Here is a 23,039-nt window from a genome sequence, read left to right on the forward strand (position 1 = left end):
ACAACCTGTATCCAAGCTTCCACTGGGGATCCTAGAGAAGGGGGTTTAAATAAATAGCCAGTGATAACTAACACATTATTTTTGCTTTAAAAGTTTTATCTTTAACCTTACCAAACTCAACATCATTCACAGCTGAGGAATCCTATAAATGCGTCTCTATCTGTAGAAGGCTTAATTTCTAGTCTCACATTTTCTATCAATGTGACATCCTTAAAATCCCAGCCCAGGTTTAGGGAAACTTCATTTTCCAGCTGTGTAGAGACCCTCCCACTTCCCGTATCCATATCCTCCAAGATAACAATTCTATTTCCAAAGGTTTTATTTCATGTATTGTTTGATGTTAAACTCTCCAAGGTTTTGCATCTAATGAGTGTCAGCGTGCAAGCTCTACCTATCTCATTCAAGAGAAACATGGCAGTTGAGTAACCAAAACACAGGTGAACGTCACATGCTTCCTAGGCATGCTTAAGGAGCTCTTGTTTTGGGCTGAGAAAAAAGAAAGGGGCGCCTGCAGAAGTGAGAGGTACCCCATGCTCCCTGACACACACTCAGGGTGCTTCCTGTTTGATGACACTCTTCCATACCAACATGGTGGTCCAAAATGGAATCTCTTTAATTCTTCATCACACTTCTAAAAGATACAGAGGAGATATGAATTAATTGACTTTAAGTCAATGTTAGAGACATGAGGAGAAAAAGTTAACACAAAGAAATACAACACACGAAAGAAAATATGCAATGTTTTATAAGCTGCACACAGTTCAACAAAAAAGGTGGGGACACAGATTTGACACAGATTATTAAAAATATTTATTACAAGCAGATTCCTTTTCCCATATTCAAAAGAAAAACATATGACTGGAAATACTGAGATGGCAACTGGTTAAACCAATTCCCAGTCCTTATCAAGTTAGCAATCAATAAAGGAAAAGATATTTTGGAACTTAAAATTAGGGAAGCCTATACACAATTTAGATCGGGGGGGGGGAAGAGAAAAACAAAAAAACCAAAATAAAGTCATATCGTTTACATTTTACAGCCTTTAATTAAGCACATAAAACTGTACTATTTAATATATTTCTCCATGAACTTTTTGTGAAATTCAGATCGCAGCGTATCATTTACAAATCTTTTGTCTTTCTTCTGATCATCTACACCTTTTGCACAGTTCTTGAAAACAACATCATCATCCCACCTGAAAGAAAAAAAGAAAATAGAACAATCTTACAATGCCTGTATCAACAGACAAGAACACCCTGTGAACTGTAAAGCTTATTCATCACACAAAAAGATGCTCAACCTGTACATCATTCAATGTAGCAATCACACCCAAAAGAATAAAGTAATTCTTAATAGGCTGTTAGCTTGCTTTTTTATAATAGGAAGGGTAATCCTTATTTAGAACATACACAACATTCTTATTATTTCTCCAGTATAAGAAACTTTGAGTTAAAAAGCAGAAATTACATAAATATTTAATGTTTTCAGGTCTAAAACAAAGAGGCAGTACCTGGTTCTACCCTGATTAGTATGGACAGCTCTAGATGATAGCTAGATGATTTACTATAGTTAGATTATGTGGTTTTAAGGATTTTATACATACTCTTTTATCAGTTAACATTTAGTAATCATTCACTGTAGTATTTACAATTTAGGGCAAAAGAAGAAACTATTGGGGTAAAACAATTAAGGCTCATATATTGGCTCTCATCTACATTAAACACAAAGCAAGAGCAGCTGAAGAGCTTAGGGCAGGAATCTCTAGTTCGTTTCTCCTGGTTGGATTTCATAATGTGTAAGCTTAAAAAAAAAAACAAAAAAACACCCACGGATGGGCTACAAAATACATGTTTTATAGAAAATAAAGATTATGATTTCAAAGTATCATCTAGCATATAAAACACAAACTCGTATATGTAATACATAAACTCTCACAAACATATATAAAATGAAAGCCTATATAATGTGTGTGTTTGCCTGTGGATGTATGCACTCTAGAAGAAACTGCACATCGAAAATAAGCAAAGAACGTGGGCATCTTTGAAAACAGTGTTTTAAGTCATCACTGGTGCAGCACAGAGAAATGTGAAAAGCTGAGCAGAGCTAGGTCAAATGTGATCTGCACATTAAGACAACATGTTTCAGTCTCCAAACGATTTTATCTGCATCCAAACAAGGCAGAACTATATAGCTTAATACAAATATAAATCAATGTAGTTTTTTCTCTACCCACTCTCTCCTCAACTCACTCCCCACAGGCTTTGACCCTCCCTCTCAACACCAGCACTGCTCTCCCAGGGCCCTAACTCCAACCGCCACTTTGCAGTACCCACTTCACTTGGCCTGTCAGCAATATCTGACCTAGATAAATACTCCCCTCCTCTTGAAACTGTCTGTGTGGCTCCAAGACACCTACCAGCCTCTTTCGGTTCATTTCTTCCCCACTGGCTGCTCCTTCTCAGCCTAGTTTTTTTTCATTCATAATTCATATAATCAATATTTACTGAGCCCCTAGTATGTACCAGGTACTATTCCAGGTAGGGACAGCTAATCATCTACCCGACCTCGAAATATTACCCCAAGCTCAGTCCTCTGGCCTCCTCTCTGGCTATACTCATTCACTAAGTAACCTCATCTAGTCTTCCTGGCTTCAGGAAACTTCTGTAAGTTGACAGCTCCCAAATTCATGATCTCTAGCCTGGGCTAACTCCAGAACTGTGTATCAAGCTACCTACTCAACATTTCCACACAGACATATAGATCATCCCAAAGTTACCATGTCTTAAATCAGTCCCTCCGCCTCCCCACCTCAGTTCACATTCTTCCCCATCTCTATCCTTTCAACAGCTCGGGTCAAATACCTTGGAGTCTAGTCTCTAATAAAATGTCACCTTTCTTGCAAATCCTCCCTTGCCTATGCAATTGCCATTGTAAAGACTTGTTTTTGTTTTTTACTATGAATGAGTCAGGAAGCCACTGGATGGTTTAGAACAGGATTGAGATCTTTTTTTTAATACTGTTTCAGTAGAAATACCAGGTCTAACACGCACAAAGCCAAGAAAACCAACGATGCCAAATACTGAATTTATATTGCACTGTCCTTTGAACACTCAGCAGGAACAAACTGCTGAATGCAGATACCATGCAGTGCAAGAGATCTTTTATTTTAAAAGGACCATGATGCTGCTATGTTAAGGAAAAAAACCTGGGGGTAGGGGTGGAGAGGGTGGTGAGCATGCAAGCAGACCAGTTAGGGGGACTGCATCACTCCGGATGGAGATGGCAGCAGTGGAGGTGGTGAGAAATAATAGATATGGTTTAAATGTTAAGCCTACAGCAGGGTTTCTCGAACACAGACACACACACACAGACACAGACACACACAGACACACAGACACACACAGACACACACACACAGACACACAGACACACACACACACACACACACACACACACACACACACACACACACACACACACACACACACACACACACACACACACACACACACACACACACACACACACACACACACACACACACACACACACGTTGGTCCCTGGCTGGCATTTGGAAACTTGGATTGCAGGAATCTTCTCACTGTCACTGTGTCTAGACTGTCTACAAATATGTGGTTTATGAACACCTGCTTTCTTTCCAGGACTCCCAATTTTGGTATGTACTAGGCAGAGGTTGCCTATATGAGCAGCCAATAAAAACCCTGGGAGTCTCTAATGGGTCTTCCTGGGCAGCAACACTGCACAAATGTTGCTGCATTTTCATTACTAGGGTAAAGAATGTGCTCTGTGTGACCCCTCATAGGAGGGACACAGCATAAGGAAGCACACACACTTCCTTCAGTGCCTTTTCCCTTTATGATCTGGCTGTGTATCTTCACTAAGTTAGTCATGAGAACAGCTACATGCTGAGCCCCCTGACACCTTCTAGTCTCTGAATGTGAAGGATGGTTTTGGGGACCCTTGACACATATAACTACAATGTAAGCTTTGTAGGGTCAAGGGCTCAGTGCACTGCTCTGTCTCTAGTACTTAGAACAATCTCTGGTACACAGCTGGTTACTGTAAATATATACTGAAAATAAGTTTATTTTCTTTCATTCTCCTTCCATTATTCCAAAATGTGATGGAGAAAAATATCAGTGGAAAGTGGGTATTAGAAGCTTTACATAATATAGTTTGCTATAAAACTCATACTGTCTGTGTGTGTGTGTGTGTGTGTGTGTGTATGTATACATCTCTCTCCAACTCATTATTGTACAGTACCTTCTTTTAACTTTGAAGTTGGCCTGAGGTTGGGATGGGCCAGTGAGATTAAGGAGAGGGTTTCCACTCAGAATGTTTTCCATACGAATCCTTTCTTCTTCAGCCTTTTGTTCTTGTTCCTGCCAACAAGAGGGGAAGATTCATATTTACTTATATTACTTCTGGCATCAATCCTATAATATAACTCATATTTTAAAAGGCTGTTAAGATTTTAAGAGGGAGATTGGGATAAGCATCAAGGTAGTATTGCTTTTTCTTTGTTTTTAAGACATACCGGAAAAGTCTCACTTATCAAAATAAAATAATTGGGCATTTTCATTATAACCATTTCATGCTTGCCATCATACATTCATTAGTCTCTTTCTGACTTTGACATTCTTGACTTGCATATTTAAATCTATTTTCTTTCTTGAAGTACATACAAAATTACATAACTGTTTAAGAGAGTACATCTATAAATATTCTAATAATTTAAGAAGATATTAACATCAAAAAAAACATTTAGCAAAGGAATTATCTCAATTTTTAAGGAAGGGTTATATATAACTGTGATTAAAAATAATTTTATTTTGAATTACTAACAATGTAAACTCGCATCTCTAGGACTGGTGACAAGTTATTATTAACCAAGAATTATGTCATAAAATAAGATAAACCATCGTGCAAAAAATTATATTCAGTAAACATGCATTTCTACTAATTTACCTAAGGTTTACCCATTTTATTCTTATGATTTATTGTTAATGACTTTCTATTTTTATCTGTCTCATCTGTTATCAGTTACATGCTTGTCTTTCTTCACTTTTATTTTAGCATTAACCTCTTTAAACTCAAATCACCCTCATCCTTCTTAGAATTAGAAATATAAAATGTCTAAAATCCTTAGCCATAACTTCTAGATCTACCTGATTCCATGCTATCTTAAACCAAAGACAGATCCCACTTTGCTGTGTTTTGGGGGTGACAGAATTGATGACTTAATATACCAAGGGAAAAAGGACTTTCTGGAAGTCTATTTATAATGAACCTGTGTTAGACCACTTGGAAAAATAACCTGATTTTCTATACAGGTTAAAGATACTTCATTTTAATAATCAAGTGTGAACAATTGATTTCATTTTTATGAGGCCAAATAATTGGGAGGTGAGAAGATGCAATTTTCAGGGAAATTAACAGGAAAATTCCTTTAAGTTATTTTCAGACTTTAAGCAAGCAGAAGTGAGGAGCATCCATCATAGATTAAGAACAGATAGCTTTCTAAAAATTATACACTTATTTTAACAAATTATATTGATGCTAAAAGTAAAAAGACATATCTCTGAGATGCTAGACAAACAGGAGCTCAAGCATACAATGTATCCAAATTTATAATATAACAACATATGTGATGTAATAAGGTCCTGATCATTTTATGTTCAGAATATTATTTCCTTTAGAGTTACTGGTTGATTGCCATACATGGCACTGGGGAAAAAAGGTGCCAACTCTTTCCATACTCAAGTACCAGGTACACTGTTTCACGACTATAGGTATAAAGGATGGACAGCCTGTGGTTTGGTCAAATCTGAACCATCCTGTTTTGTAAGTAAAATTTTACTGGAACACAGTCACAGCCATTTATTTATACACTGCCTATGGCTGCTTGTATCACAATTAGCTGAGTTGAATAGTTGTGACGGAGGCTGTATGGCCTGCAAGCCTAAAATATTAACTATCTGGCTCTTTACAGAAAGTTTCCCAGCCCTTGACACAGGCTGACTGGTTTGAAAACATTTTGGAACATCTCAAAAACCAGCCACTAGAAAGCCAGACAGGGAAATGGGGGACAAATGGAATAAAACTGTCATTCAACTCCAAAAAAAACCACCAACACATTTTGTAACAAAGAAATCAGATGAACCTTGTAAAATTGCCAAGATCTTCTGTCTAAAATGTTTATGCTCCTTAAAGGTCAACCAAATGCATTTAAATGTCTCTTTGCGTATCCACAGCTATTTGGAGGCCAAAAGAATTTGGAACAGAACAACTGCCCTCTTGTGGTGTGCCAGTGTAGGAATGGTCTTATAATTCTACAGGAGTTATGCTATCGTATGCCAAATTCTGACAGGAATTGTATATTTAAATATTTTTCTTCTTCAAATCTGAATTCTAGCAGTCTTCAAAGCCTCTCCCAAAATCTTCCTCTCTTCTGAATTCTTCCCTGACCCTTCTGATCCATTTGAACTCTACCTCCCTAGGTTCTAAGCATTAACCTACATCAGGCTTTTCCCCAAGTCTCTTTCCTTTTTTTAAATAGAGCAATTCTTGGTTCAAATGAAATCTTACACAGAAGCCCATTAAAAAAGCTGCTCTTTTCTGGTTGAAAGTGGAGGCAGGGACTTCCCTAGCGGTCCAGTGGTTACGAATCTGCACTGCCACTACAGGGGACATGGGCTCGATCCCTGATCGGGGAACTAAGATCCCGCCTGCTGTGCAGTGTGGCCAGGGGAGGAAAAAAAAAAGTGGAGGCAGATATATCTACTTGAGTGTCTCACAATATATCAAGTTCAGTATGTGCCAAACAGAACTCATTATTTTTCTCTCCACTGAAACATGCCCATCCTTCGGCATTCCCTGATTAGTGTATAGCACCAACATCAACCCAGAAACTGCCACAGCTAATCAGTCGCTTTCTCTGGTCAATTTTATCTCCTTGATAGCTCTATCAGCATCTGTTTACTTCTCTCAAATCCAACTCCTATCATGCAAGATTCTCATAACTGCATGTGAGGATTATTGGAACAGCCCCCTACTCAGTTCTTTCCTCTATCCTCCACACCTCAGCCAGAGTAATCTTTCTAAAATGCATACCCAACCTTACCATCTCCAGTTGAAATCGACTAGCTCCACAGGTCCTTTGGAAGAGAGCTCAAACTCCTTTAGCACTGGTCTACAAATCTCTAGTGCTCTGACTTGCTCTTGCCTCCCAAGTGTTGTCTCTTACTGTTACTACTATGGGTAACTCACTCAAAGTTTAAAGGTACGTACTATGGATCCTATTTAATTCGTCTGTCTTTGAGTTAGACATTCTTTCCTTCCACTGTGTAAATGTAGAGACTGTGGGGATTCAGAGAAGCTAGGTTATATAAAATTTATTGACAGATGGCCTCAGCAAGTGCCTGGAAAGAAGGCTGGGTCAGAAGACAAGGAGAGAGATAAAGACGGCCTCACTATACCTGTGGGTTCTTTGTAGGCTATGACTACATCTTAATCATCTTTGATTCTTCTGACACTTAACACACACTGACTATATGTCTATTGAACAAATAACTGAATGAAGAGCATTTTGATGAGTATGTCTGAACTATTTGGAAAGAATTTCTAACATAACCAGGAGACTTAGGATGTCATAGGAATCACCAGGTTTATAGACCTACAGGTCCTATAATATCGAGACATGGTAAGGATGATTTCTAATATAAGGTGATATTACTTGATTTAAAGAACACTTCTGCTTTAGTTTATGTGAGAAGATGTAAATATTTAACATGCCGGTTTTACCTTCCTGGCCTGCTCTTCAGCTCTTTCTTTTTTAATTTTTTCCAGCTCCGCAAGAAGAGCTGCAGTATCATCATCATCACTCTCCTCTTCAAAATCTTCATCTTCATCTTCCTCCTAAAAAAGAATGGTGATGGCCCAGGAGATGGGAGACAAAATAGATTATTCATTTTTTTCTATAAAAGTGGCACTCATCAAATCTTTGGAGCAGGATTAATTTTCCTAGAGGGAAAGATAAATGTACCTAAATACGGTTAAAATTAGCAACAACCAAAAAATAAAATAAAACCCCACAAAAAAGCTTACAATTACTTACTAAAATGTCAACCTCTGATGTATTTTAGACATTATAACAGCAAAGAGTATAATGAAGGACCTTTCAAATTTACATAGTCAAATGGGAATTTACATATGAAAATATTTCTAAAACCAGAAAAGGAACACTTTATACTAAGTGTTACAAAGTAACAAAGTATGATACACACTACATACTTTGACCCTGGGAGTCAAAATAATTTTATATAGCTCAAAACAACTAGGAATTAAAGACAGTCAAAGGTACAGAAAAGGCTGCTAAATTCTCAGAAAAAAATAGTTTCAAATGAATAATCATTATATCTCACTTAAAATTGAGTTCCTTATATTGAATTACTGAGTTAATTTTTAATTTAGTCTGTCAACTCTAGAATTACTAATATATATGCTTATTAGATGCTACCCTTGAAAAGTCACTCAGATGTAGAAAACTGCAAATTAATTACAGACTGTGCAGTCCCACTAAATTTTAATGTTAATTAAAGTGCCAATCCTTAAAAATGTTCCACTTAGATCACATTCCTCCCTAACCACAGAGGGAGCCATTAAGTGCATTGAACATCTGGAAGGGGCATCATTGGTAGCAAGTATGGAAAGGCCCCTACATTCACTGCAGGGGATGCTATCAATAAAGAGCCCAGTCTGAACAGTGCCCTCTGAAGGGGAATAACTAGTCCAATTTCCATGGTTTAATACAGGGAATTATTTTTTAGGGAAGCGTATCTTTTAATAGATCTCTTCCTTCTCTGGCTCTCCAGAGATCAAACCTGAAGTTTGATTAACCACAAGATAATGCTTTTTGTTTTAAAATAAACTATAGAGTTTAGCATTGAAGTCAGAGCTATAATTGAATAATAGTAAGTAAAAATAAATACAAATCGCTTCTTAAAGCCAAAAGAATAGATAAAAAGGTATTTCAGAAAAATGGTAAGTAAATGACTATATGGAGATGAGAGGAGGAAGTAAAACATACATCTGTTAGAGGGTCGTCTGCGTCGAGGTTGGCAGCGGGAATCTGGTCCAACCGAGGCTTCTTTGACACTGAAGAGGAGGTTGTATGTTCTGGGGGAAAACAAACATTATCTAGCTTACTGAATCAAATCCTGCATTTCTTATAACATTTTAGGGACCTGTGGGCAAGAAGAGCTTAGGTCTTACGCATGACAGTAGGGATTATAACCACAGTGCCTGGCAAATAAGCCCTTGGCAGATATCTATTGAATGAATTAATAAAAGTATTGATTTTAATATGGGAACTGTAGCCTCTCTCAGGAAATTTAGGAAATAGTTTACATACGCTAGAAATAAAAATGGAAGAATTTCATAGACAGAAACCATGGGGCCTCAAAAAGTCTGGCTGTGTAAGCAGTTAAAAACTCCTTGATCTGAACTGAAACAATGGTTGCTAAATATCCCCAGATCACCTAGTTCTTTCTAACACAGAAACATAAAAAGATGGAATTGGAATCAACTTCATTATCATCTCTAATCCAATCAAATCTTTCAAGAAACTGTTATAGCTCACACCCATATTTAAAAGCAAACAAACAAAAATAGTATTCCATTCCAATTACCACATGAAAGAAAAACTACTGTCAACATAACGTTATGAGAGAAACGTCTCGGGTAGTGTTGGCACCTCGGGTTGGCCGGTCTCTGTTTTTTTCTCTTGCAGCAGCTCTCTCTCTCTCTTCCAACTCTCTCCTGAAGTCACGGTTCCGAACTTCTTCAGGGGCATCCTGAGTGGTCTGTCTAAAGTAGAAACAAAACAGGGCAGAAATACTTCTAAAAAACACATGCCTGTAGTAATGGAAGACAATTCACAAAAAGCAACTTTGTCCTGAGTCCCTGAAGCATAAAGTCCCATTGGGGGAAATGGACAAGATCACCCTAATCTGAAGGTTACTAATAGGCATCCTGTGATGTATCCAATACTTCAAGAAACTCAAACTAAATCACATACTTTCTTATAATAAGGCTGCAGGCTGATCAAAATGTCTTTACTTTTGGTTAGTATGTTAATTCACAGCTTGTTAGAGTAACACTTTTAATCTCATATTGATTAGTACTGACAGAGCCTGGTGCCTCTGAAGTAATGTATTAGTTACTGTTCCATCTACATATGGAAATTCCTTGTTAATTGGAATTTCTGCTTAAGGAATATCTAGTAGCATTTTACAATCATAGAGCATAATTTTAGTGTCAGAAACACTACTGCATTCTACTCCTATGAAAATAGGTAAGTAATAATAACCCACACATGGTACTATCTCATGACCATGTCATTCAACAGATTTGGTCTTGCTTAGTGAAACAAGAAAAACAGAAAAGGCTTCATTACCTATATTTTATCTTTGTATGAGAGGGTAGGTCTCTGCTTGAATATTGCTTTGAGAGTTGGCTCAAATCACCTTCTCCTTTTCCTCTCCCCCCTCTTGCAGGTTCAAAAGTTGGCCTAGCTGCTGTTGTCATCTTCTATGCTTTGAAGAAAAACAGTGTCAAGTTATTTCCAATATGATGAACTCTCATTTTATAAAGTATTAATCAATATCCCTCCTTGTGAAACAATTTCCCTAACTTATCCCCCAAAACTTATAAAATAACCTCAAAAGCTCTGAACAAAACAAATAATGAGGCTCAGGGTGTACAAGGAACATGACAGATATTTAGTCTGTCATGAAGATGAGTTTGTGTTCCTGTTCTCCTTCTGGCTCTGTGACCTCCGGCAAACCACCAAGCTTAAGTTTCTGTCATCTGTGGAATGGGGATACTCCTAATAGGATTATTAAGAAATGATGAGACTTGACATGTCAACACCCTCGTAAAATACAGTACTGCCATGTCCGAGTTTTAAAAAATCTCAGCTCAACCTTACTCCACCAGACTCCTTAAGGTTCCCATTTTATCTAAATCTCGCACAGCAGAAAATAGGATAGTAACTACAAAAACAAAAAAGATATATAAAAAAAATCACTGACAAAGCTACCGAGTGTCCTGGAAAAAAAGCTAGACTTTGATGACAGTTAGAGGCAAAGTTCTCCAACAACCTTTTGTTGATCCAATTTTCTCCAGCAGCCAACGTAACACAAATCAGATCTTTTGCAAATTACAATTTAAGAAATGCTCAAAACACAGGAACCCACCCCCAAAGGTTATGCTACTTTTGCTTTTGAGCAACTGAAGGATACTGCATAGCAGATGTGGCTACTAAACATCCTCAAGCGTCGGAAAAGCAAGTGTTGGGGAAACTGGGGGAAATGGTACACTTCTCTCGATTTTCAAAAAAACGGGAGAGCGATGTACCCAGAGAGGGAGAAACAGGGTTGCCGGCCTCTGGGGGCGCCGCCGCCCCCCACATCCCCCCGGGTTATCATTACCAGCGCCTCTGGGGGGTTCACCTTTGGGCTGTCACCGGGAACCCGCTGACCCTTCACCCCTGCCCCACTCGGCGAGGGGTGGGGGCGCCCGGACCCTGCTTAACGCTGTCTGCACAGTCATCTTCACGCTGCGCTCTCCGCTGCCAGCCCGGGACTGGGGACGCTCCTGACAAGCGCTGGGCTCCACCACCCGCCTGCCGCTCCAGGGCCTCCTCTGCCCGCGCTCGCTTCTCCGCCTCCGTCCCCAATCGCCCTTTCCCGCCCCACTCACAGTCTGCTTTCCTGCTGCCGCTCACTTTGGCCGAGCTCCGATGCAGTTGCCTCAGATCATACAGACGCCATTTTAAATCTTGGCTCCCAGAAACCCCTGCGCCCAGGGCTAAAGCCCAAGACCCGGAAGCAAACCCCAAGCTCTTTAGCCGCCTTTCAGAGGCGGAGGCGGGGACCAATCAGCGGAGGCCAAGGTGGAAGTCGGCGTGACGACAGCAAGGGGCGGGGCTGAAACTGCCCAGGGGGCGGGCATTTGAAATCAGTGCTTAAGAGTAGACCCTAAGCATCATTTTGTACCTTCAAGAGCCAATTACTTAATGTCTCTTCCGTCTTTTACTTTCCCGACCCCCTCCCAGACTCCTTCATTCCGGTACTGCGTGGACGGAAAGCCCCGGGTAGCAGACACCACGTCCCCGGCTAGCGAGAGAGAGCGTAGAAAAGGATTACACCAAACTGTTTAAATCCAACGGCTCCAGCTCCTTTCTCCTGAGCTAGACCCAACAACCCTAGAGAGTTGGGCTACGGAAAGACTAGTGTTTTCATTTAATTGGATATGAAGAAAGAACAAATATGTACGGGGGCAACCACGATCTTTATAAAGGTACCATTCCTGCAAAAATATTAGTCTTCAAAGCAAAGGTTGAATTCGTATTGTTTGTTAAAATTTTTATTTTTTAAAAAGCCTGAGTTCTAGTGGGAGGGAAGGTGCCACTATTAGAGCTTCCTTATGTATTAACCGACATGGAACTTTTAAAACGGTGGGCCCAACTGCCAGGAGCACTAGATGCAGTTATTAATGTAAGATGGCTACTCAGGTGTTAGGTGAAGTTTTAATAAGGCAGCGAACAGGAAAATGAGAAATCACCAATCGTCCTTACTCTTTCCCCGTAAAAAACCACTCTGGGAGCAGGAATCTTGTTTGCTTAGCTCATCTTGGTATCTGATCACATAGTCCTTGGCCACAGTAGATGCTCAATAAATATTTGTTGAACAAATGAAAATTCAACTCCCCCAACTTGGTTTCAAATGTAAAAAGCTCATAAAATTGAACATAGAAAAGCTTTTTACTCCTAGAACTCTTTCTTTGAACTTTACATGAAACAAAACAATAGAAAAAGTCCCTTCCCCCATAAAGTTCAAGATACAAATCTTGATTTTTCTTAGCGAAGCTATTACTCCCCTAGTCTTACACATCTCAGTAAAGGACACTACCATCATACTAGTTACTCAAACCAAAATCCCAGGGCTCCTACTTAAGTTCCTTTTCCTTCATTTTTCTCATCCAGTTTATTTGCAAGTCTTGCCAATTCTACTTTCAACATACACCCTAAATTTCATTCCACTACCCAAGTCCAGGCCACCATCATTTTCCGCCTGGATTGCAATTGCCCCCTAATGATCTTCCAGCTTCCACTTTTCTCCCACAGTCAGTTTTGCCTGTAACAATGAGAGTGATCTTTTAAAATTGTGAATCAGGTAGTGTTACACTCCTGCATAAAAATCCACTGCACTTAGAATAAAAGTCAAATTTCTTAATGTGACCTGATGTTTCTTAGGGTCTGGTTCCTACCGATCTCTCTGGCTTCACTTCTAATCAATCACTTTCCTACACAATAAGCTCTAGCCACAGCCAGCCCTGCATTTCTGTTTCACAAGCAAGATTCCTTTGCACTCTGCTGTCTGTGCCCCAACATAGCTGTATTATCATTCTTCAAGTTATCAACATAGCTGTATTATCATTCTTCAAGTCTCAGCTCAAATAATCACCTCCTCAGTTTTTCCCTGACATCTGCATTTGCACCCCTGTCCCTCCAACACACAAATACCATCACATCACCCTGTTTTATTTTTTCAAAGTACTAAACACTACTGAATTTATTCTGTTCATTGTTTATTGCCTTGTTTCTTGTCTGACAGGCAGCATCACAAAGTCATTAAGAGAAGGGGATCTATAGCCTGACTGTTTTGGTTCTAAATTCCAGATCTGCCCTTTCCTAACTGTATCCTCAGACAAGTTATTTTCCCCTTCTGTGCCCTCAGTTTCCTCATGTATTAAATGGAGATAATTTCTAGACACTACCACATAGTGTTATTATAAGGATTAAGTGAATTAATACTTGTGCTTAAAACTGTCTCAGCAAACAGTATTTGCTAAACGTTAGTTATTATTATTATTAATATTATTTTTATTATTATTGTCTATCTTCCTGTATTAGAACATAAGTTCCAGGAAAGCAGGAACCTTGTCTCTCTTGTTCACTGGTGTATCCTCTGCATATAGAACAGTGCCTGGCACATAATAGGTGCTGAGTAAGTATTTGCTGAATGAATGAATGAGTGATTGATGCACTGTGAAGTAGAGGAATGACATAACAATGGCAAGGAGGTGACACAAATATGGAAAATACCCCTGGTATTTATGTTCCAACTGCCCTTATCAGCCCTGAGTCAATCACCTGGATTCATTTACCTCCCATTTAACCACCTTATCTTTTGGTCACCAACCATGATTAAATAATCATCCCTGTGATTGCATTAACACCAACGTATAGTATAATCAGTCCAAAAAGCTTTGGCTTAAATGGTCTGAAAGTATTAATAAGAAAAAGAAATTTAAAAGTGTACTTAAATGATTTTAAAGTACTAGTAAAAAACCAAAACTCTATAAAGTTTTTTACTTAAATGACTTGAAAGTATTAGAAAAAGAAAATAAAAGTAAGTAAAAAACTTAATTCACCCTCTCAGCTGACAAAAAGCATATATAACCTCCCAAGAATCCTCATAAACCCATTACCACAAAAATCTAGTTAGGCCCTTAATGCTGCCTGCAAATCTTCTCATACTCTCCTAATTGTTTATTTTCCCACTCTGCAATATTATGATTTCCCACATTCCCCTCTTTCTTCAAATCTACACACCTCTTTCACCATCCTTTCCCTCATTTCCTTTCTCAGGAATGGGTGATCTGACTTCTCTGAGAAAATAGAAGCTCTTTTTCTCGGAGGATTCCTCATCTCCCCGCAAGCAGGTCTACCGAGCTGCCTTTGACTATTTCCTTACATTCAGCTTTCATGTGCTGGTAGAGATGAGGTGACCCTAACCTTCTCCCTGTGTTCTGGGTCCAAATCCCTCCAGCCTTCTTAGTAATTGGCATCCTGCTATATTTTCTGTCTCTCATCATCTATGAATCCATACCTTTCAGATGATTCTTATCAGCTTTTGGATATGTTGTAGTATGCTTTAACCTTAAAAAATGCTTCTTCATTTTAATATGGCAACGGCCATATTAATTCAATGTGAAAAGGACTTTTCATATCATAACTGTGATTACAAAACTGACTATTCTTATGTCAGGATATAACGTAGGAATTCCAGCTTCAAAGTTTAAACAAACACTGCAGCCAGTTGAATTAAACACCCGAAAGGGAAGAAAGAAATCATAAAAACCTAGAAAGAAAATTTAAGAGACTATTTGTACTACTTGGGGTCTGTAAAGGCCTTTTGATGAAGGCAGAACACCTAAGAGCTGTAAAAGAAATAATTTAAAAAATTCATCTATATAAAATTTAATTTTATGGCAGAAAATGCCCAAAATGAAGTCAAAAAATAAATGCTAGATTAACAGGTAAATCCTGTAATGCCTATAGCATATAAAATATTACTACTGCTAGTACTACTACTAATATGCATAATATAAAAAATACAACAACCCAATAAAAAAAGGGACAAAGAGTATAAACAGGCCATTCAGAAGAAGCAATTCCAAGTAGATAATCAACATGAATGACACACAACCTCTCTATTAGGAAAATGAACGTAAACTAACAATAGATCATCACATTACAGCATCAGATTGGCAACAATTTTTGAAAGTTAATAATACAGCTGGATGGGATAGGGAAAAAGGGGATCCAATCAGACAGTGAGGAGGCATTGGCTCCCATTTCCCTCACAAAAATTAAAGGTGCTCACATGACCCATCATAAGGCTCCCCCCTACTTAGTTGACCTTCTGTCTTGCTCATACCTGTCTGGCTACAAGCCTTCCTGGTGTTGTTTGAGCATAACACCTGCCTTAGGGCCCTTACACTAGCTATCTCCTTGGTCGAGAACACTCTTACCTGTCTTCAACTCTTTGGTCAAGTGAGGTCAGCTAACCATGACAGCCCTAATTAAAGTTGCAACAATGTTCCCACTTTGTCCTCCAAATCTTGCACACCTTATATCCCTTATCCTGCTCAACTTTTTTACGTAGCACTTATCATCATCCATGATCCTATATAATTTAGTTATGTTTATTATTTCTTTATCTATCCCATGCAGAATATAAATTCTACAAGGACAGGAATCTGTTTTGCCTGGTGAGGTAGGCCAAGCATCTAAAACAGTGCTTGGTACCAATAGGTGCCCATAGATGTGTTCCAAATGAGTGGATAAATGAATGAATGAAAATGAATGAGTGAGTGAGTGAGTGAATGAGTTTTAACAGGAAAAAAAAAAATCACATTTGGATGTAAAAAGTTATTGCCTTGGGCTTCCCTGGTGGCGCAGTGGTTGAGAGTCCGCCTGCCGATGCAGGGGACACAGGTTGGTGCCCTGCTCCGGGAAGATCCCACATGCCGCGGAGCGGCTGCGCCTGAGAGCCATGGCCGCTGAGCCTGCGCGTCCGGAGCCTGTGCTCCGCAAGGGGAGAGGCCACAACAGTGAGAGGCCTGCGTACCGCAAAAAAAAAAAAAAAAAAAAGTTATTGCCTTAATCTCTTTTATATTTTAAAGGAGAAAAAAAGTCATTTTCATTCTGCTAGTCTGAAATCCACATTCGAAATGAAGATACGCGAAGACGCAGAAAGATGATTTCTTTTCAGGAAAATGAAAAATCATGTGATTATCAGGCTCTATATGTGTTATCAAAATTCTAATTCAATCAGCCCACCCCTAATCCAAGCTCAGCTCTAATTGAATCAAACCTCCCTCCTCTTCCAATTGAATCACTTCCCCTGTTTTAGTAAACCCTCTCATTTGCAAAGTTACCAACCCACAAAGTGTGAAACTTTTGCTTGAAAATGAAGGAAAAAGAACCCAATGGTCACAAGTCAGAAATCACACTTAAAAAATAAAGTGATATAAAATGACATCTGTTTAAAATTTTTAACCTGAAAATGACCAATTTTCTAATATAAAAAGTTGGTGCTTTAATCTGTTTTGAAAAGTGAAAAGAATAAAAAATAAAGTAGCTTGCTTTCTACCAACAAAATCCTGTTTTTAAATGAAGATGCTCTGGAGCCCAGAGAGATGCATTCCTGGTGATAACCTCAAGATGAAATTTGCTGATGGTCCAGGCTAGGTTACTGGACAGTATTATAAGTTAAGCACTTCTTACTTAATCGGAGCACATGGCTACCTCACTAGCTGGCCAGTCAGTTATTACTAAGACAATTAAAAGCAAACATATTAAAAAACAGTTAAAACTAAACAACTAAAAATATAGAAAATAAAGGAATAGACAAAAACAGGCCAGGCAAATTCTAAACAACAAAGAACCTTATGTAGCAATATTAATTATCAAAAATATTCTTTAAATAGTATAGCATTAACAAGGACATTAATATGGGCATCTTATTGCATCACAGAAATCCACTAGGAAGTTGTTACAATCATGAACATTTATTCAACTAACTACATAGTCTGGGAAAAATATGAATCAAAAATAAAAAATTAAAAGGAAAAACTGCAAATCCACAATCATGGTGGGAATTTTTTTATCATAAACTTCTCTCAGTTTGATAGATCAAGCAGACAAATTCACAACATTGATACACAGAAACCAGATTGTGTATAGATATGTATGCTTATTGCATTTATTTATGCATGTATATATTTATATATTGCATTTATATACGGATATAAAATCCTTCAACCAAAACAAGAGAATGCACGTTCTTTTCAATAAACAATGAACATGTACAAAATTTAATCAAGTATAAAGCCCCCAAATAAATTACAATAAATGCCTATGTATTCATTTTCAAATGATAATATTTAATCTTGTCAATTTTGAACTTTATATAAATGAATCATATGTGTTCTTTTGTGCTTTGCTTTTTCCCTTAATGTGTATTATGTTTAGCTGTGGTATAATATATAGAAGAATTTCATTGCATAAAAATACATAGTATAACCTATTTATTCTAATAATTATGCTTCCAGTATGTGTTTATTACACATAATGCCACCATGAACATTCTTGGAAATGTGCAGAAGTGCATGTGTACACATTTCATATATATATCCCATCATCACGATAAGAATTCTTCTTGTCCCATAATCTCACCACACTTGATATTGTCTAACTTTTCAATGTCAGCTCATCTGGTGGGTGTATAGTGATATCTTATTGAGGTCTTAATTTTTATCTCCTTGAGTACTAATCTCCTTTCATATTTTTATTGTCCATTTGGATTTCCTTTGTGAAGTATCTGTTCAGTGTTTCTATTGAAATTTTTTTTCTTATTGATTTCTATGAGTTCTTATTACTTTGGGCATCAGTTCTCTGTTACTTATTTGTGCTGTGCATAAATTTTTCACTTCTTGGCTTCTCTTTTTGGTATATTTTGATATACAAAAATTAACATGAGGGTAGTTCAGTTTATTAATCTTTTCCTTAGTACATGTATTTCTTTATTAAGTAATTCTTCCCTACTTTAAGGTTACATTGATATTCTCAGATACTATCTTCTGAAGGTTTTATAGTTAGCCCTTTCACAATTCTACCAGGAATTCATTTTTGTGAATGGTGTAATAGAGGGGTCTTGAAATCTGGTAAAACAAGCCTTCTCACCTTGTCCCTCTTTTATGAATACCTTGCTGTTCTCTGCTCTTTGCACTTCAATATAAAATTTAAAGTGTCATGTTCTATGAAAATACTTTTGGGATTTTGATTGTGATAATGTTGAATCTGTAGATCAATTTAAAAGTCGACATTTATACAATATTGAGTCTTAAAATCTATTAACAGGTTATATCTTTTCCATTTATTTAGATTTTCTTTAATTTCCCCTAAGTAGATTTATATTGTCTTCATAGAAGTCTTGCAAATTTTTGTTAGCTTTAGCCTTAGATACTGCTTAATTTTTAATGCTATTATAAATGGCGTCTTTCTTAAATTTTAGTTGTCTAGTTGTTCATTGCTGATATGTATAAAGATAATTGTTTTTTATATATTGCTATTTTAAATTCAGAGACTGTTCTAAACCCTCTTATTAAGTAAAATAGTTTATTCATAGAACTTTTCAAATTTTTACATATACAATCACTTCTAAGAATGACAACAGTTTTGTTTCTTCCTTTCTGATCTTTTCTCCCCTCCTCCCTTTTTTTTCCTTGCCTTCTTACATTGGATAAGACATCCAGGACAATGTTAAATAAAAGAGGTGATCACAGGCATCCTTGTCTTTTTCCTGCTCTGAAAGGGAAAACTTTTAATTACTAAGTATGATGTTTAATGAAGGTTTGGGGTAGATGTACTTTATTCAATTAGAAATTTCCCTAGAATTTTTGGTTTGCTAAATGGATGGCAGATTTTATCAAACACTTTTCTGCGTCTAAATGAGATTGTCTTTTGATCTGTTACTGTGTGTTATTATATTAATTTATTTAACTATAAACTAACCTTTCATTCCTGGAATAAACCCATCTTGATTATGATGAATATATTGCAGGAATCAGTTTACTCAGATTCTATTTAGGACTTCTGCATCTATGTTCATAAGTGAGATGCCTATTATTTTCCTTTCTCATCATGTCCTTGACATACAATTTGTATCATAAAATATGTTGGGAAATATTCTTTCTTTTTCTGTTCTCCAGGAAAATTTGTCTAAGATTGGAATTACTTCTTCCTTGAATATTTGGTAAAATTTGCTGGTGTATCCATTTGGGGTGTAGAGTTTTCTTTGTGAAAAAAGTTTTGATTACTGCTTCAGTTTACTTCATGGTTATAGATATACTCGGCATTCTATTTCTTCTTGTGTCAATTTTGTTATTTACATTTTTCTAAGAATTTATTTATTTCATCTGAATTTTAAAATATGTTGGCTTAAAGTGCTTTTCAGTATCTTTATTTTCTTTTATATGTCTGCAGAATCTATAGTGATGACCTCTTTGTTTTTCCTAATATTGGTTATTTCTGCCTTCTATTTCTGGTCTTTACCATTTTCACCAGGGGTTTGTTGATTTTATTAGACTTCTCAAAACAACCCAGCTATTGGTTTTGTTTATTCTCTTTATTTTATATTAGTTTTCTATTTCATCAATTTCTGGTCTTATTTTTATTGTTTTCTTTGTTCTACTTTCTTTTCTGTACTTCGACTTTCTGTGATGGATGCTTAGCTCATTTAATTTTCCAGTCTTCTTTCTTTTCTTAGATATTTATTTAAACCTATAAATCTCCCTTTTAATACAGTTTACCAGCATCCCATCAGGCTTGAAATGTAGCATATTCACTCTCATTTGGTTTAAAGCATTTTCTAATTTTATTTTTATTTCTTTATGATTACAAGGTTTATTTAGAAATATATTTTTAATTTTACAGAATTGGGAGCTATCTAGTTATCTTTTTAATATTAATTTCTAACTTTATTATTTTGTGGTCAGAGAACATGTTCTGCCTTCTTTCAACCCTTTGACATTTGTTAAAACAGTTTTATGGCCAGAGTTTTATGGTCAGTTTTGCAAAATTTCCATAGTACTTGAAAAAAATTATATTCTGCAGTTTGGGAGTACAAAGTTCAATATATGAACTTTAGGTCAGTTTTTAAATTGCCTCACTCAAATATTCTATATGGCTTTTCAGCTACTTGATCAATTAGCGGGGTCCTATTTTATGCCTTTCTTCTCTGGGTCTCTGTCATTCTCAAAATTATCTCAGATTAGGTGATAAATTATAGGATGCAACGTAATGTTAAAATTGAGAACCACTTATGAAAATCTGAAAAGAGTGTAGAATTTCTACTAACTCAGTCAATATTCAACATTTTACTGGAGATCATATCTAATTATATGACTTCCATTCCTAAGCAGCTCAAAAAAAAAAAGAAAGAAAAAAGAGTAAAAAAAAGCTATGACTACTGGAAAAGAAGAGATATATTTTTTGTATATATTTTCAGAAAATATTATCTACATGAAAAACTCTAGAATCAATGGTCAAGCTAATAGAACTACTAGGAAATAAGAGGAATAAGGTTTGAAAAGAGATATAAGATCAATTAAAAAATTAATAGAGAAAACTGTCCATAAATTACTAAAAAATTACACTAAAAACTATAAACTTCCTTAGAATGTATCTGAGGAAACAGATATATATATTTATGGATAAAATTCTGAAACTTTATTGAAATACACACAAGATCTGAATAAATGGAGGAATATACCAATTAATGGGTGGGAATGCTATGTCTACACCAAATTTTTATTTAACTTAATGCAATTTCAACTCAAATCAACAGGGTTTTTATAGAACTTGAAAATTTTATTCTAAAATGTATATTGAGATTTAACTTTACTAATCTAGTCAAATTAATTCTGAAAAAGATGAATAAGGACATTGAGACTAGCCTTACCAATTATCAATACTAAGTATAAAGCTATAGTAATTTAGACAATATAGTTTTGGCACAGAAATGGACAAAGAAATCAAAGGACTTGAATGGAAAGGTTAGAAAGAGAACCATACTTATTTTGGAACTTGACATATGAGAGTGAAGGATTCCAACTCAGTGGGAAAATGGTGGTAGACAACTGGACTTCTACAAAAAAAAACGCAACAACAATATAGATCCCTACCTCCTAACAACAGTGTTCTAAATGAGTGAAACTAATATGAAAAACAAAGAAATTAAAAGAGAATAAAATCTTTGTGACTTCAAAGATAAGTGGGTTACTTAAACAAGACATAAGGGAACAAAACATAATGGAAAATATTAATAAATTTAGTTATACTTAATTTTTCAAAATAATCTGAAAAAGATACCATAAACAAATTTAAATGGAGGTGGTGGCTAGGATAAGATATTTGAAACAATACAATAGACATAGAATTAGTATCCCAAACATTTAAAGAACTTTTACAAATCAGTAGAGAAAGAAAAACACTCTAACTTAAAAAATAGGTAAAGGATATAACATAATTATCAAAACACACAAAAGGCCAATAAATCAATGAAAAAGCATTCCACCAGGAAACAAGTCACACATTAATATTAATAACAATATAAAGGAGATCAATTGTTTGGCCAATCAAATCACCAAGAACTAAAAATTTGACACTGTCAAGTGCATCTGGGGATATGGAGAAAGAAACTCTCTTACTCTGCTAGTGACTGTGTTAATTAGGAAAGTCAATAGATAAGCAACATGACATTGCCTAATAAAATACAAAGTGTAGTTTCTCTACAACTTCTCTACAGTTTCTCTAAAAACCAAAATATCTAACCTAAATAAATTCTCACATATAATTACTAAGACACATGTAAAAGGTTTTTAATGCAGCATTTTTTTACAATAAAAAACACTGGGAGTAGTCTAAATACCCAGAAATGCATAAAAAATATATTCTTATGACAGACTATGCATGTATATATATGAATACATCTTGAAGCTATTAATGTTTAATTTAAAAATTAGAAAAATATTATATATTTGGGATAAAATAATTTATAGAAAATAGAAATAGCAGATACACAAAATAACACTATATATGTGGATACACATTACACACACACACACACACACACACACACACATCCACAGGTAGAAAATACACCAAATTCATGGTAGTTGTTGTTTCTGGCATTGGGGAGGAGAAGGAGATTAGGATTTGGGGTTTAGATCTGAAAGGGACTTCCACTTCATCTGAAATATTTATTTCTTCTATTTAAAAGTACTTGAAGCAGGAAGAAGACCCTTCAGAATGTCTGTTCAACATTACATTGGAGATTCTATTCAGGGCAATTAGGCAAGAAAAAGAAATAAAAGGTCCAAATTGGAAAGGAAAAAATAAAGCTACCTTTATTGATAGATGGCATGATTTTATATAGAGAAAATCTTAAGGAACAACTACTAGAACAAATAAGTTCAACAAATTGCGGTATATACAAGATCAGTATACAAAAATCAGTTGATTTCTGTACACCAGCAATGAATAATCTGAAAATTAAACTAAGAAAATATTCCATTAACAATATTGTCAAAATGAATAAAGT

General features: G+C 36.3%; 1 protein-coding gene and 1 non-coding gene across 3 annotated transcripts; both read right to left on the reverse strand.

Annotated features, from left to right (window-relative positions):
* Nucleotides 1-727: 727 nt before the first annotated feature.
* Nucleotides 728-11,923, reverse strand: CWC15 (CWC15 spliceosome associated protein homolog). Of its 2 annotated transcripts, none has more exons than XM_033420345.2 (7): nucleotides 11,785-11,923; nucleotides 10,478-10,611; nucleotides 9,776-9,888; nucleotides 9,110-9,198; nucleotides 7,825-7,938; nucleotides 4,285-4,403; nucleotides 728-1,195 (listed from the first exon to the last, which is right to left on the reverse strand). In XM_033420345.2, exons 2-7 carry the CDS (start codon nucleotides 10,606-10,608, stop codon nucleotides 1,066-1,068), a joined length of 696 nt encoding a protein of 231 aa, XP_033276236.1. In that variant the 5' UTR covers nucleotides 10,609-10,611; nucleotides 11,785-11,923; the 3' UTR covers nucleotides 728-1,065. The 2 variants fall into 2 exon arrangements, with proteins under 2 accessions (XP_033276236.1, XP_033276235.1); XM_033420344.2 differs by having other exon boundaries at nucleotides 10,478-10,616; nucleotides 11,785-11,912.
* Nucleotides 3,015-3,152, reverse strand: LOC117199795 (small nucleolar RNA SNORA8). The gene has a single exon (XR_004481133.1). It is a non-coding gene; the product is annotated as a small nucleolar RNA SNORA8 (small nucleolar RNA).
* Nucleotides 11,924-23,039: the final 11,116 nt, after the last annotated feature.

The sequence above is a fragment of the Orcinus orca genome, chromosome 8, assembly GCF_937001465.1.
Source record: "Orcinus orca chromosome 8, mOrcOrc1.1, whole genome shotgun sequence".
In the NCBI taxonomy this organism is placed as follows: domain Eukaryota; kingdom Metazoa; phylum Chordata; class Mammalia; order Artiodactyla; family Delphinidae; genus Orcinus; species Orcinus orca.